The sequence below is a fragment of the Barbus barbus genome (assembly GCF_936440315.1).
Source record: "Barbus barbus genome assembly, chromosome: 5".
Lineage (NCBI taxonomy): Eukaryota > Metazoa > Chordata > Actinopteri > Cypriniformes > Cyprinidae > Barbus > Barbus barbus.
The window spans coordinates 19,240,122-19,256,425 of record NC_136733.1 but is presented as its reverse complement, the minus strand read 5'-3'; the positions used below and the strand labels follow the sequence as shown (position 1 = coordinate 19,256,425).

The 16,304-nt window shown below is 38.7% G+C and overlaps 2 protein-coding genes across 3 annotated transcripts in view; both read right to left on the bottom strand.

Annotated features, from left to right (window-relative positions):
* Positions 1-16,304, bottom strand: part of LOC306870239 (mucosa-associated lymphoid tissue lymphoma translocation protein 1-like) — a 1,002,100-nt gene that overhangs the window by 193,631 nt on the left and 792,165 nt on the right. The window lies entirely within an intron of this gene.
* Positions 3,195-6,421, bottom strand: LOC306870297 (protein myomaker-like; the record flags this gene model as incomplete). Its single annotated transcript, XM_079417485.1, has 6 exons — positions 3,195-3,314; positions 4,323-4,463; positions 4,577-4,693; positions 4,869-5,017; positions 5,231-5,345; positions 6,287-6,421. 6 exons carry the CDS (start codon positions 6,419-6,421, stop codon positions 3,195-3,197), a joined length of 777 nt encoding a protein of 258 aa, XP_079273611.1.

The following is a 16,304-nucleotide window of genomic DNA, read 5'->3' as shown; positions in this document are numbered from 1 at the left end:
ATTCCTTGCTATAATGCTGTGGGAGTTGTTTTGTTCATAGCAGCTGTTGCTGCTCAGAGGTCCTCAGCAGCTGGGGAAACAGCTGAGAAAGTGAGCGAAAAAAAAAGAATAGTATAAAAACACAACTGGCAGCTGATCCCATACTTTTATCACAGACGTTTACACTCCCTTGCTAATAGTGAAACACATGTTTGCAGCTCCTAGAGGAGACAGCCAGAGATTTTTTGGCATTGCAACAATGGAACAATCAGACGTCATTTTCTGACATTTATTGTCTTTGTGCAAAAAGAAAACACATGAAATAAAGACTTTAATTTCTGTAACTGACCATTTAGTCTAGTCTACTGTTATGTAGACTGTGAAGAGGGCATTTGCTTACCTGTGTGGTGATTTATAATCTTCACTTGATTTACAGCTTATCTTTGTAGATGATATGATGTAGCACTCAAGTATTATCATCACATTAGATCATTTTAGACGCCTTATTGATTTTAACATGGATGAAAATGAGGCTGTGAGGGCTAGACTTAAGTCTTGTGTGTGTACAGTCGTACAGTGTATAAAGGTCCTAGATCCATGTCATTTTTGCCAGCTCACAGCTTTTAAAACTGTCTAATGGAGTTTTTGTCTACTGACAGCTTTTACTGTAAATCAGGGGGAAAAAAGTAAAAATATATAATGTGCAAGAGTCGTGTAGTGTATTTCAGCTTACATTTCAGTTTAGTGTACAACCAGAACACATAGTATGGCGTTTTGTGTCCCAAAACACACTGGAAATGTCAGGTCAAGTCTGAACCAGAAGTGATGTTACTAAAATAACTTTCCTTCTTAAAAGAGTAGTTCACCCAAAAATGAAAATTTGCTGAAAATTTACCCACCCTCAGGCCAACAAAGATGCACTGCACTTCATAAACTGGATTAAGCATACTACATATGCTGGATTAAGCATACTACATTGCTGTCTCATAGGTTATGAGACAGCAATGTAGCTTATTACTCTTTGAAATATATATCATAGCATAATGCATACCGTTTCACATGCTATTTTTGAAGTATTTGAATCAGTATGATTTCGAAAAGTTTGGTATAAATTGTGCATTAAACAGTATGCTAGTATTCCATGTCAAATTTAATCCAGGTTGAAGGTGGTTAAACTCGTTATTAATTTTCAACTCTTATCAAGCATATCTAAAACCAGCTAATTAAGATGTTTGGGTTGACTCCAAAAGTTTTTAGAACAGTGGTAGTTTTATCTTGAAGAAGCTTAGGAGCTGTTACATGCTGTTACATGCAACAATACAAGTTTGGGATTGTTACATGCTGCTTTATTTATTTGTTATCATTTATATGCATAAAGCAGATGAGCTCATGTTTGTCTTCAGGGCACTCATGCCTCTAGAGGGCCTCGTCTGCTGTGCATACAACTCATTTTCATGATGTTAGTTTTAGTTCGCTGAAAAAAGTGAAATGGCTGTATGATTTATTTAAAGTGGATTTTTATATTCATCTAATATATTCATATTCCTCACATTATAGCTAATTTAGCGTTTGTTTATAGTGAAATTAAGTTGTAAAAAGTAAACATTTCAGCTTATGTCTAATGAAAATGTTGATTTAAATATAGTATAGTCTTTATAATAAAGTCTTTTTTACTTTGTATGAATGTTTTGTTGAAAATAAATGGTTTTGATTAACATTAAGTCAAAATGTAAGGACTGAACCAAACCCATATATATATACTGCTGTATATATATATAATACTAATATATTTGTCTGTGACAAATTAGACTATATTTGGTCAAGAGTATAATTTTTTTCAGTGCATATATTCATATTTTTAGCATGAAGCTCATTCAGGAATTAACATATAATTAACATCAGTAAACAATTAACATCATGTCCATACTGGAAAGCACAGGAAGGTTCTAGTTTTTAAGAAGTGCACTAAGTTTGACATTTGACACCAAAGAACATGTCTGAGGTAGAAGGAAGTTGATCTTCTTGTTTTAAATGCATTACCTCAAAAACAAAAAAAGAGGCGGAGAAGAGGAAGAGGGCTGTGGCAGTCGGGATTTCATGCTGCCAGCCAGCAGTCTAGGTACGTTTGCTTTCGAATGAACCTCACGGTGGTGGGGCTTGGTGGAGTTTCCTCAGACAGTGTGTGTGTGGGGGGGCCGAGACCACAAACAAAGTGGTTTTAAACAGACAGTGGTTATAAAGACGCCCAAAAGTGCTTCACACTGGTGTAATAAAAGTGTAAGGTTACTCTTTTTGGCAGATTAGGACAGACAGCCAGGAGAGTCACGAGTTGCCAGCTTCCCCCTCAGACAAAAACACCTTTCACTGGGCACAGGAGCTGGTGGCCTGGCCTCTAGTCAAAGAAGTCTGCAGACCAAAATTTCATTCACGTTTGCCGGGAGACTGTTTTGTCTAAAACATGCCGCGTGTGTTTGTAATTTTTGGAGAGTGTTAGGAGCGTGCAGATGGACTGACTTAAATGGACTGAAGTCTGAAATTCAATGAAAGCCACAAGATTTTTCTTTCTTCAACATCGTAATATAACAGTTCATTTTCCTTGAATGTACACAAACACAGTGTGTTCAAAACAAATACTACAATAAATCCTGAAAAAAACTATTTTATTTAAAAATGAAAAACGACAATTGATACATAAAATTAAACAATGTAATAAATAAATCTATATTTACATAAAATTTGTTTGCCTCTTTATAGGTTTAGTGTAGAGTTTAGTTGTACCCAGATGATGTCTGACCTGTCTGGCACAAACAGACGAATATAAAGAATTAAATGGCCTCTTTTACAGTCTCTTAAACGGAAATAGACAAGTGGAGGAACCTTTGAAAGACAGTTTATTCATTTTGGATAGATAATGTGTCTGCTGTTTTTTTGTGACTCATAAACTTTCCAGCTGGGTTTGATGAGTCAAATCCAGTCTTGGTTATTTCTCTTTTCTTTTCAGATGAACTCTTCTTGTGACGGAGATTCTTCGCTGTCACAATCCTTATCTTGCCATGCGTCTTTAAACGCAGGTTTCAGTACCTTTTTAGTGATTTTGACATCAATCGGGCATCATGCTATCCCTGCAAATAAGTTATCCAAGGCACTTGGCCTGCTGGGAGGTCATATAACTGTTCTCACTTTCAGAGTGCTGTTAACAGACACAGTTTCTTGCATTACATGGTGCGTGGCTGGGATTTGTGTAATGGCAGGCCAGGACCACAGCTCCGCATCCAGGGTTTTTGAGGAGTAGTCCAGATAGTCCGTGCTTTTTCCTTCATCTGAGGCTGTGAAGTCTGCCATTGAGAAAAGGAGTGTGATTAACATGATGGACAATCTCTTTAAAGTTAAAGGTATAATTCACCCAAAAATGACAATCCTGTCATCATTTAATCACCCTCATGTTGTTCCAAACCTGTATGACTTTCTTTCTTATGTGAAGAAAAAACTTACTGGTAGCTTAGTGCAATTGCAGTGAATGAGGACTGAGACGCTTAAGCTTATACTAAACTTAAAAGCCTATTATAAAGTATTAACTATTGTAAAACTATTAAAGTATCATAAAAGTGGTCCAACCAACTCAAACACTATATTGTGTACACTATATAAGTCTTCTGAAGTTGTATAAAAAAGTGTAAGTAAAGTGAAGGAGATTATAAAATTAGTAATATTACAAAATTACTGTAGAATATCACAAATAATACAAAACAAACATGATGAGTTCTGGTGAATTGATAACTGTTACAAGCGAATCATTTCCAGTGAACTGATAACTGCTACAAACTAATCATTGAAAGACAAGTTCAATTCCTGGCTGAATCATTCAGTCTTGTGAACTGAATCAAGTGATTCACTAAAAAGATCTGACTCAAAAGAATGTTTATTTGCAAATCTGACTTTGCAGCTTCTCTAATGAGCGCTTGACAACAGGCCAAGGAGATGGGTATGAAGACTTTTGGCGAATAACAACTTATTATGGTCAGTTTCTCCAAAAGACTTGGAATATAGCATGAGTTGTATGGATTACTTTATATAGGGGTTTTATATAATTTTTCAAGCTTGATAGATCCAGTCCCCATTTGCTTCATTCACATGAAAAAGAGCAATCAGCACCACCCTTTTTTGTTCCACAGAAGAACAAAGTCGTACAGGTTTGGGATGACATGACAGAGAATAATGACAATTCTTATTTTGGGTGAACAATCCCTTTAAATGCTCACTATGAGACTGTTTGCCATCTTAAAGTGGCTTTCAGGTTGAGGATCACCTCTACAGCTTCGCTCAGATAAAAAGATGCATCATACACAGCAACAGAGGGTGTAGCAATTGAGTTTGGCTGCATTGCGTCCCGTCCCGGCGTAACGGTTCTTCTTGGGCAGCAGCAGAATGAGGGACACAGCTAGTGACACATGGTAGAAACTGTGGACATAAGCGTAGTCCCACTCCTGCAGGATTAAATGAGCAAGTCATTACCGCAGTTACACAAACACGCTTTTCTGAAAAACTGTGTTCCTCCAGTTGGAGGAGACGTTTAAGTGTTGCACATTCATATTTTTACCTCGAAATAGAAGCGAAGCATCAAAGCAAGAGCGCCAAAGCAGAACCCTGGCCCCACTTGTTGAGTGTAAACACTTTTGTCTGGATAAAGTCCTTTTTTTCCCTTCATTTTTTGTAACTGGAGCAAAGCAAAAACAATATTGTAAAACCTTGTGAGAGCATTTGTGGTAGATAATACAATTTTGAGTTTCCATGTTGTCAATATGAGCAAAATACAGTTCTTCATCAAGTTTATTTGGAGCTCTGCTCTTAAAAGCAGTTTAAGAACAGCATTTGATGTCTCTCAAACTCACCCATTTGACTGTTATCATAAAGACAGCTGTTCCAATAGGGCCCGAGTAGATGCCGTAGCCTAAGCGGTCCTGGTAGATTCTCACAGCTGATGTCAACACCCCAAACATGGTGAGCGAAGACCTCTTGGGTTCATCGAAATCTCCCAGTGCTTGATAAGAGCAAATGGACACATATTCTTTACATGACACAGCGGAATGCAAGTTATAAACACTTGTCACACTGCTCATGAAAAAAGTATTTTACATCACTTTACTTGGCTGTTTGACCTGTGTGGGAGTGCATATCTATGTCATACTTTCACAGAAAATGATTGAGATTTGCTCGCCATGAGGATACAGAGATGCCATTGGTATTTGCTCACCTAGTAGCGTGACCCACATGGAGATAGCTGTGCCATACACGCTGAAGTACTCCAGGATCTCATACTTCATGAAACAGAGAATGGACAAGCCCGGACCATCACATGCATGGTAAATCTGAGCACAAATGGAGAAAACACATGACTGCTAAGTCACCTTGATAGAAAGGTTCCGGCTGAGATCATAAATGTAAATTTAAAAGGCTCTAAGATAGATTAAATGAAACTTTCTGTGTTCTTGTCTGGAAAGATTTATGAAGAAGACCTTTTTGCCTTCAGTAATGCTATCAGACTGAACAAACTAAAGTAACCTGAGTTTTGTAAACTTTTTGTTTTGTAATGAATTGAGAATTTGGGGCCAGTTCACACAGAATGTGTTTCGTGTTTCAATGCGCTTTTTAATTGCTTTCTATACTTAAAGCTAGATGGATGTCTTTGACCATTGTGTCGTGTCTCATAGCTTTTTTAGAGTCTCGTACATGAGCAGCATATATATCTAGGGTTAAATGTAATATAAAACATTATTTTAAAAATATATTAAATAAGTAAATAAATAGAATTTTACATCACTTTAGCTTTTATTGAAATTAAAACATCATACCTATCATGTCTTTGTAGGTTTTGTTGTTGTTTTTTTTGCCTTTTTAAAATTTATTTGCACATTTTTGACCCTTTCGTTGTCTTGCTGCTTTTTCAACACACTTTCAAAAAAGTATTATTATTAGTACTGTAGTATATTGCATTTATCAATCACTCAATTAACCAATCCCAGATTTTTACTTCAGTTAAAATTAAAATGTCACACCTAGTATGTCTATGTAGTTTTTTTCCCTATGTAAACTCAGTTGGACAATTGTTAAGAGGCATGCCAGGTTAAAAGAAGTTCCACTTTTAAAAACATGTCTCTAGACAATGTCTTCGTTCCATTTTCTGTGTAAATGGCCCTTTAGACACAAGTATATCAATACTAATAAGAGACAGATGATGAGAAAGATGAAGAGTATAGTACTGTAAATTTCTCCACGTCTTTAACATTTATAAAAGCCTCTATTCTCTTACCGCTATGAAGAACATTGTGAAGAAATAGACCATGGCCTCCATGTGGAAACCCCTCTTGGCGGCAACACTGGCTGCAGGCAGGAACACCAAACTGCTGATGGTGGGCAGCAACATCTTGGCGATAAACGCTCCCATTGTGACTCAAATAAAAGGCCTCAGGATTTCTGGAAAACTTGGAAAGACTTAAGAGACTGTCTGCTTGTTTCAAACCGCCAGATCTTCTGGAGAAGCGACCAAAATAGAGACTGAAGGGGCGACACTCACAACCTCCTCTGGAGGATCTTTAAAGTTTAAATGGCTCAGAGGGGTCTGTATGTGCACTGTCATCAGGACAGCAGCTGTCTGCGTGAGGACTGGGAGAGGCCTGCAATCACATGGCATGCTTCTGTCACACATGTTTGAGATTGTAGCACAACAGGAGCGGGACAAAAGTGAAGACATTTATGGTGAACTTCACAGTCAATGCTCAGTCAAAGTGTTTCCACAAAAGGAAAAAAAGTCCTTGCGCGCCCTTGGGCGTACAGAGAATTCTTTTAAATGTATTTTTCCTATACTGGTCAGTCTGTTGAGTCTCAGACATTGAGTTTCTCATGGGTGAATCGATCCTCAGCAGTGGCTATAGAAACAACTGTCTCTTTTGGGTTATTGACATTGGCCTCGCAAAAGCACCTGTATGCGTCATTGCAAATCTGTGTTTGACGTGAATGTGGTTCTGAGGGTAGAAAAATGCGAATGCTGAAGGTGAGGTGTAGGCTTAGGATGTTGTGTTAGAGACCAGTGAGTCTTGCGTAGACCCATACCAGATGTACTGATTGACCAGGAGCCTATTAAACAAGTGAAGGGAACCCAAGAACAAATTCTCACTTTATACTGGTCACATTTCATGTGGTCGAAATATGTCTTTTATATCTTTTAAATCTCTTATTTTATGCATCTAAAATGTCTGTATTTAGTCTGCAGAAACTTCTCCGTGCATCAGATGATCTGCATCAGCATCCATTTAATTCAGAATAAATGGCAGAAAAGAAATAAAAACAGATGTCAATGACACGTCCAATTCAAATCAATAGGAAACAGATGTGACTTAGTGAAGTTTCTCCAATTTAAACTATTGTTTTTGAAATTTAGCATATTAAATGACAACAAAAGATGAACTGTAAATGCTTGTGTTCTTGCATTGCAATGGGGCGATTTATCCTACATAACGCAAAGACACGTCCATTGTCTTATTTCTGTATCCTGTGGCTTTTTTGATGTGGCTTTAACGACTTGCTAAAAAAAGACTTCACACAGTCCACAACAGTTAGGAAAGTCCTTATTTTGTTATTTTGAGCACGAGGGAGAGTCTTGCTATGGACTTTGTGGCCGGTCAGTCACAGCTGTTCTTCTCTCAGCTGTTGCACCTGCGAGAGGAACACAAAGGGTGCAGTGTGCTGAGTGTTCCTCACGCCCGACATTCTCTAAGTGACTGTAACATGATTCTCCAACGCACCAGAGAGATTGCAAACCTCAGATACTTAGAGACGAGTCCACTTTCTTGACCAGTCACTGTCCTAGAATGGCTAAGGAATGAGGAGTCACATGTGGGGTCATGTGCTGAAAGTGCAACATCACTGCTTTCACTCGTCCATCTCACATGTGGCCACATTCTTGTGTGGCACAGCTACTGAATTTGGCCTTAGTCAAATTAGTTTACAGTCATAAAGTTTATTAGATGCATGTTTTTTCAACATTTTGTTTTGGTATGCAACCCATTTTTAGGTTCTAGAATTGTAGGGCTTTCAGTGACATTCTGGCACAAACTCATTTGCTGGATTTATACAGCCGTTGAAATCTTCAGCACTTTCAACTGAATCCCTAGATGAGAATCTCTGGTCTAAGGCATGTGAATTTTAGAACGGATTCACTGTTGACTTAAAAATCTGTATATTATCTTTATCAACTGTCTGAAATGAGAGCCTGAGAAAACGATCATTATTCATTATCGGGAAAAACAATAAAGGAAGCTTTTTTTTCCCCACGGGGGAAGTCGTGGCCTAATGGTTAGAGAGTCGGACTCGTAATCGAAAGGTTGCGGGTTCGAGTCCCCGGCCGGCAGGGATTGTAGGTGGGGGAGTGAATGTACAGCGCTCTCTCCACCCTCAATACCACGACTGAGGTGCCCTTGAGCAAGGCACCGAACCCCCAATTGCTCCCCGGGCACCGCAGCATGGCTGCCCACTGCTCCGAGTGTGTGTTCACGGTGTGTGTGTGTGTGTGTGTGCATTTGTTCACTACTCACTGCTGTGTGTGTGCACTTGGATGGGTTAAACGTAGAGCACCAATTTCGAGTATGGGTCACCATACTTGACAATACGTCACTTACTTACTTTTCGTTTACTGATGTCTCAACAGTTTCTTCCAGACGTTTACAGTTTTCTGCAGCATTATCCATTTTAAACATAGTCCCAAAACATTTACCTATTTATTTGAAATTAAAATATCATGGTTTGTTTCCCCCTGAAAATGAGAAAAACCAAATACAGAAATGTTGTTTGTCTCTGTACTTTCTGTTCAGCCCTGTTATACTATGCCATTTCCCCTTCATTTAAAATAAAGGTTTCGCCTTCCAAAAATGATATTTAAGGCAGGTGACATCCTTAATTATTTATATCAATTCAAACTGAGGTCATTTTTTTTCTTTATCAGCATCTGCTTATATGTAAACACACTCAACTGTTATGGAACAATATAAGAATGATCAGTTGACAAGAATAACTGAATGAATAAATAAATAAAAATGAATAAACAAAAAAAAAAAGCTTAGTACAAAGCACAATATTATTATTAGTAATGATGCAATGATATATTGTAATGGCTGAAATTAGGTTTTTAGCCCTTTATCTTTGAAAACATTACTTTGCAACTACAAAACATTTTGTTTGTAACAGGGTTTGTGCAAAATGTGTTTGAAATTCCATACCAGAATGGAGCCAGACCGAAAACAATGCCTAAATAGCTATGTGTATTTGACTTTCGGTTAACATTAACCAAATAGTCTGTGTGGCCTAAGGGACAACAACAGTTTCAGAGAAAAAGCATGTTTTGCAAATTTCTTTAATTTTGATTAAAGATGATGATTATTACTATTATTTCTTTGGAATAGCCATTGGTGAATAATTCAAAAACAGACCAGGAGCATGACTAAAATATTTTCCTTAATGCAAGAACCAACTGCTAGAAAGTAGTGATCGTTTGACTTTAAAATGAAGGTCTGTTTATTTCCCCATATCTGCTTAGCTTACAATCAGTTTGCATAGCAGAGCTGATTCATTGTTCCAAAACAGACCCTGCAGAATTAGGCTCTAATAACATGCTTGTCGTGTGAGAAGAACATTTGTTTGGACTATGAGTGTAGTGAATGTATTCATGTGTGGTGAATTAGACAGCTAGTTAGAGAGCAATACATGATTTTTGTCTATTCATTCCCAACTTTTTTTTCTCTGACCCACAATGAGTGTTTTTCGTTCCCTAGTTTAGACTGATAGAAAGCCTCTATTTTCTTGTCTGTTTATAACAACCAATACGCATTTTCCCTTCACAGCCATTCACCTTAGAAGTACTGAAGGATTTCTCTCCTTCTCTGTGACACACACACAAACCTTCCCTATATTTTGTGTCTTGTAATTTTAGGCTTTTAAAAAGCAACCATTCCTCCAGACTTCCAGACTGTGCAAATCTCCTGAAGTATGTCTATCACCATACAAATCTGTGGTTGAGAGGAGTGTTTGATTGAGCTTTAAGTGTAGCGAAGCGTCCCTAATGTACAGAGCAGACAGACAGGCAATGAAGAGAACATGTGGTCTATAAATGTACACGTCACATACAGGCATGGTGGTCTCAGTTATCTGCCTGTGCAGCCCAAGCCTTTTTCTCCATCCATCGCTCTCTTCCTTTCACTCGTGTGGGTGTTTTATTACACTGCAAAACATCACTTTCTTAATCAGTATTTCTGTTTTATTTTGCAAAATAATCACATAAAATAATATTTATTTTTTTGAGAAGATAATGTACAAGATAATGTTTTTTTTTTTTACATTTTTATTTTAAGAAGGAACCACATGCCATTTAGTTAGATTCATAATTAAAACAATTTATTTAAAACTAAAAGTTGTTAATTTAAATATAATATATCTGTATGAGAGTAGGTAATCACAGCATGCCAATATATATATATATATATATATATATATATATACCTTACATGATGCTCCATATTTAATATATAAACGTAACATATTTTTCTTAAATATATACATGCATGTGTGTATTTTTATATACTTAATAAATATACACAGTACACACACACCTACTATGTAAACAAAATATGCTGAATATATATATATATACAGTGCCCTTCATAAGTATTGGAACAGTAAAGACAAAATTGCCCTTTTGGCTGTGGAGTCAAGACATTTACAAATATGATTAAAAGATTAATATGAGACAAAACTACAGAATGTCACATTTTATTATTGGGTGATTCAACACATATATGTTTTACCAGCTAAGAAGTTCAGCACTTTTACAGTTTCATCCCTCTATCTGATGTGAGTATAAGTATTGTAACAGTTGCCTCAGTGATCAGCTGTGTCCTGTTGCATTAATTCTTCAGATATTAAAAGCAGGGAATGTGTCGTATCAGTTATATCCATTACTTCTGTATTCTGAATCTTGCATTCGATGATGACACACACAAACCAGGATGAAGATGAGGGAGCTGACTTTGAGAGAAAAGCAAGCAATTTGGATGCTAAAAGAAAAGAGGAAGTCAATTAGAGCTATAGCAAAAACAAAGGGCATGGAGAAATCAAGAGTTTGGAAACCACCAGCGACACCAGCAACCAACAACGACCTGATCGGCTGAGAAAACAACAGTAGTTGATGACAGACAAATCATAAAAGCTGTGAAAATGAACCCTAAAAGACATGTCTGTAAAATCACCAACAACTTCCAGAAAGCTGGGGTGATGCTCTGACAATTTACTGTCCTCAGGAGACTTTGACACAGAATTACAGATGCTACACAGCAAGATGCAAACCTCTGACCAGCACCAAAAATAGAAAGGCAATGTAAAGCTAATAGAACTAGATGTTTCAATCCCTTTAGTAGGAAACCCTTGATAGTAGAAGTCGATGTGGAGTGGTTAAAAAGTAGGGTAAGGTATGTCATTGGGGTCATTAGGTGGGCACCCTACTTCATCTACGTTTCGTTGATTGAAGCCCACAACGTCTCCAGAAGTCTCAACGGTGTACCTAGAGTCCCAGGTACACCCCCCTCCATGCCATACCCTCTATATCCCTAATGGGCTCTGTATGGCAGGGGCGTCTATCTCCCTGAGTTGGGCCTAAGCCTGACCGCATATCATCTGTCTCTACCTTGTTGCCCAGATGGGGTCCTTATGCTTGATCCAGAGCCAGTTACTGCTTTTTTCAGCAGCACTTGATATGGACTTGATGGCCTGTTGGAGAGAGCGACCCTTCACCCCTATTTTTCTCAGCAAAGTGATGGTAGATGTTGCAACAATCCCCCTGCATCCCACCTCTACTGGGAATATGCTGGTCTTCCAGCCGTTCCGGGATGCTTCAGCTGCCAGGTCGGAATATTTGTTCTTTTTCCTCGGATAAGCCTCTTCAACCCCGTCTTCCCATGTTACTGTTAATTCTACAACATATACCAGCTTTGTTGTTGGAGACCACAGGACCATGTCTGGCCGGAGTGTTGTAGCCACTATTTCTGGGGGAAACGCAAGCATCTTATCAAGGTCTACTTCCAATTTCCAATCCCGCGCTGACTGCAGGATGCTTGCATCCTTAGATGTTGTACGATGCTCTTGATGTTGGCCAGCTGGTACAAAATTTATGAAATTGATCTTTCCTACCAATGTTTGTGGGAGATTGTTTGTGGTGGTTCGCTTCTGTTCCAGTATTAATGCCAGCTCTCTAAGTACTTGGTTATGCCACCAAGTATAGCGCCCTTGGGTGAGACTTGTAGTACACCCTGATAGAATGTGCCTTAGGGATGCAGGTACTTGACACAGGGAACAGGCGGGATCTTCTCCATACCACTCTTTCAGATTTTTGGGGGATGGTAGCAGGTCGTATGTGGCTCTGATGACAAAACTCAGCCGTGCTCCCTCCATCTGCCAGATGTCACGCCAGCTGAGCTTCTTCTTCTCCAGGCCCTCCCAGTTGGTCCATCTCCCCTGCTTGGCCATTGAGACGGCTTTGGCATGTCGCTCTCTTCCTCCTGTTTCCCGACTTCTTCTACCACTAGCTGTCTCTTCTGCACTGATGTTGCCTTGTGCCACAGAGGAGTTTTTGGGATGAGTCCGAACCCTGCCCTCCCATGCTGTACTTGTCCAACCACATCTCTGAAGTGAAGTGCAAACTTTGCACTCTGAACAGCTTCTGATGGAGTCCACTTCCTTCCTGCTACCACCCGGGGAGCCACTTTTCGAATGACTGCATCCTCAGATTCAGTTAGGGTCATGACGAGCCTTGCTTTGGTGCATTTGAACTCTTCCACGAGCCCTGTGATTGGTAATTCCAACTTGCCATGTCCATAAAGTCAGACGGAACTTAAACAACGTGGAATTCCAAGCCACTGCTTCAGCTGTATGCTTATCAGCCGCTCCAACTTTTCAACTTTGGTGATGGGGATCTCATACACAGTTAACGGCCACAAGAGTCTTGGGAGTAAGCCGAACTGAAAGCACCACAACTTGAGTTTTCCTGGCAACAATGTCTTGTTGATGCGCTCCATGTACATGCTGATATCAAGATTAGAGTTTGTAAAAAAGCACAAAGGTGAGCCAGAAGAGTTTTGGAACTGTGTTTATGGACCGATGAGACAAAGATGAATCGTTATCTAAGTGATGGGAAAGCAAAAATGTGGAGAAAAAAGGGAACTGCAAATGATCCCAAGCATACAACCTCATCTGTAATGCATGGTGGAGGTGTTGTCATGGCATGGGCATGCATGGTTGCCTCTGGAACACTCTCAACTTTACTGATGACTTAATGTATGATGACAGTAGCAGAATGAATTTGGAAGTGTACAAAACCATCTTGCCAACCAATATTCAAGAAAATGCCACCAGATTAATTGTGAAATGCTTCATATTGAATCAGGACAATGACCCAAAACACCCTGTCAGTTCAGTCAAGGAATTTATAAGGGCAAAGAAATGGAAAGTCTTAGATTGCCCAAGTCAATCTCCAGATTTAAATCCGATTGAACATGAATTTCACCAGCTGAAGAGGAGAGTAAAGGCAGAAACTCCCTAAAACAAGCAACAATTGGAATTGGTTGCATTAAAAGCTGGGAAAAGTATTTCAAAGGATGAGACCAAGAGTCTGGTGATGTCTATGGGTCACAGACTCACTGCTGTGATTGTGTGCAAGGGATCTGCAGCTAAATAATAGCTTTTAATCTTTTATATCTGCCTTATGTTCAACTGTCCCAATACTTATGCTCACATCAATGAGTGGGATTAACAGAACCAGTATCTAAAAGTGCTGTTCTTTTTATTTGGTAAAACATATATGTGTTGAAATGGCTAACTAATAAAATGTGACATTCTGTAGTTTTGTCTCATAGTCATCTTTTAATCATATTTGCAAATGTCTTGACTCCACAGCCAACAGAGCAATTTTGTCTTTACTGTTCCAATACTTATGAAGGGCACTGTATATACACACACACACACACAGTATACTATGTATATATATATATATATATATATATATACTGTATATATCTTTGTTGTACTCATTGTTGTCATCAGGAGTCCCATGAAGTGCTCTTAACTGTGGCCTGTGGTACCGATGGGTCTCTCAACAACAGTGGGACATGCAAGGTAAGAAAGACTTACTGCACAGCGGGAAACACAAGAGAAAATGATCTGGCATAGACAGTGTGTGGAGGGTGAATGGACTGATGTGATGAGGAGGGGTACGGTGGGGGCTTCTCTGTGGGAAACGGCAACTTCCTCCCTGTCTGTCTGCAAGCGGAGACCAGCAGACAGCAGCTTGGCTGAGTCTGTGGCTCTGTGGCTCCGCTCCACCACACAGCAGCGGCAGCCCATGAGCTTGGCACCAGCTGGGAAATGTAGGCGTTCCCAAGAGCTGCCACTCTCTTCCTGCTGGGACTGAAGGAAAGAAAGCGGGAGGGAGGAGGAGAGGAAAGGGGAGAGGAGGTATGCAGGAGCACACCTTACCCTCTTTACAAGGCACATCCTCAGAACATACCATTAGAAACCACCACTGCACCACCACCACCAGCACCACCCACACTGTCCAAGCAGCACTCAGCTCCAACACTGCCCCTGGACTGCAGGTAAGGGCAAATATTTACTGTGTGACTGACTCTATGTGTGTGTGTGTGAATCATTTTGCTGAATCGTGCTGAATGTTTTGGGAAAGAGCATGGGAAGCCAAGCAGACTAGACACTTGTTCCACAAACTCAAACAGTGTTAACTGCTCTGCTGATGCAAAGAACTGGATGAAAGAGAAATAAAGTAACAGTAATTGTCATCCAGGCGGAAAAAAATAAATAAAAAATTGTGTGATAGTACTGTTGCACTGTATTTTTTTTCTTTTTCTTTTGGGTCCAGCTGCAGAGAACAGCTGAAACTTACTTTAAGTCCAAAGTAGACAATGTTCTTGGTACGCTTTTTTTAATTATAAATTCTGTAATAAATACATGGAAATGGGGCTTTTGCAGTGAGGTCGTTTGTTATTGAGAAGTCAATGTAAGATAATATATTTAGCTCTATTAAGTCATGTTTTGAAATGTCCAATTGAAAAACTCCTAGAAAATGAATGTGTGGTTTTGACAATGTGTCAAGAGGTAAAGTAATCTGATGTTAATCGTGAAAATAGCTACTTACATAAATAATAAATAATAATAATAATTATAAATAATCATGAATGATAAATTGATGAGGAGAACCACAAGAAATCACTGAGCAGCTTATGTGTAGACAGGAGCCAAGCAACTAAATGAGGAAGATAGAGTTCCTAGAAAGTAAAGATCTCCAGGCACAAAATTCTATTTCTACTCCTTATTACTTAATGATCATGACTGTACTTTGCTGTTTGGCAAATAAATAGATCCATGATCATAAATAACTGTCAAAATGATTTTATAATTTGTCATATACTATCCAAAAGCTTCAAAATATGATTGTTCATTACAATCTGCATAGCAACAAGATGAACACTGTAAAAATATTACAGTCATATAAACACTGGAGTCTTCCAAAGTCATTTTTACTGGAGGTGATAACTGACAAAAGATGAAACCCTCTGCATTTGTATGAAACCATAAAGAGTGAGTCTGTGGTGTGAGTCCACAGCCATGAAAGTTACCCAGAAGAGTGGAATAATATATAGTACTGCCATGGATGATATGAATATTAGGAAATATCTGACTGCAGTAATTGCTGCGATTAACCAATCAGAATCAAGTATTCCAGACAGGCGTGTAATCCAGAGAGCAGCTAAGGCTTCTGGTGTTCATTATGCACTTGATGCAATTTCAGTTTCTGAGTAAAAATCAATTCAAAGTAAATTCTGCACCATTTTTTCAGTATTTGTTCAGCAAATGCACTGCTTTAATCATAAACACACTGGTTTGTAGTGCAAATAGTTTTACAGTTTACTGCACCTTTACAGTTTACTGTTATACTTCTAATTCACCTATAATAAATACTAATAGATAAGTCTATCACACACTCACAGGATATACTTTTTTCCACATTAAAAAGTAAGTCAAGAAAATGTCTATATGGATAAATAGGTAAAGGATCAAATCTATAACTTGAAATCCTTTTGACATAAATGTAAATTCAATGTTTTTATCTGCTCTCGATGTTTCAGTTTCCTCTGTATAAATCTGTGTCATGACACTTGTTGCTGGTCTCTCAACACTTGCATGCTTGACCTCGTCTTAACTTCACCTGTTTGATAGAA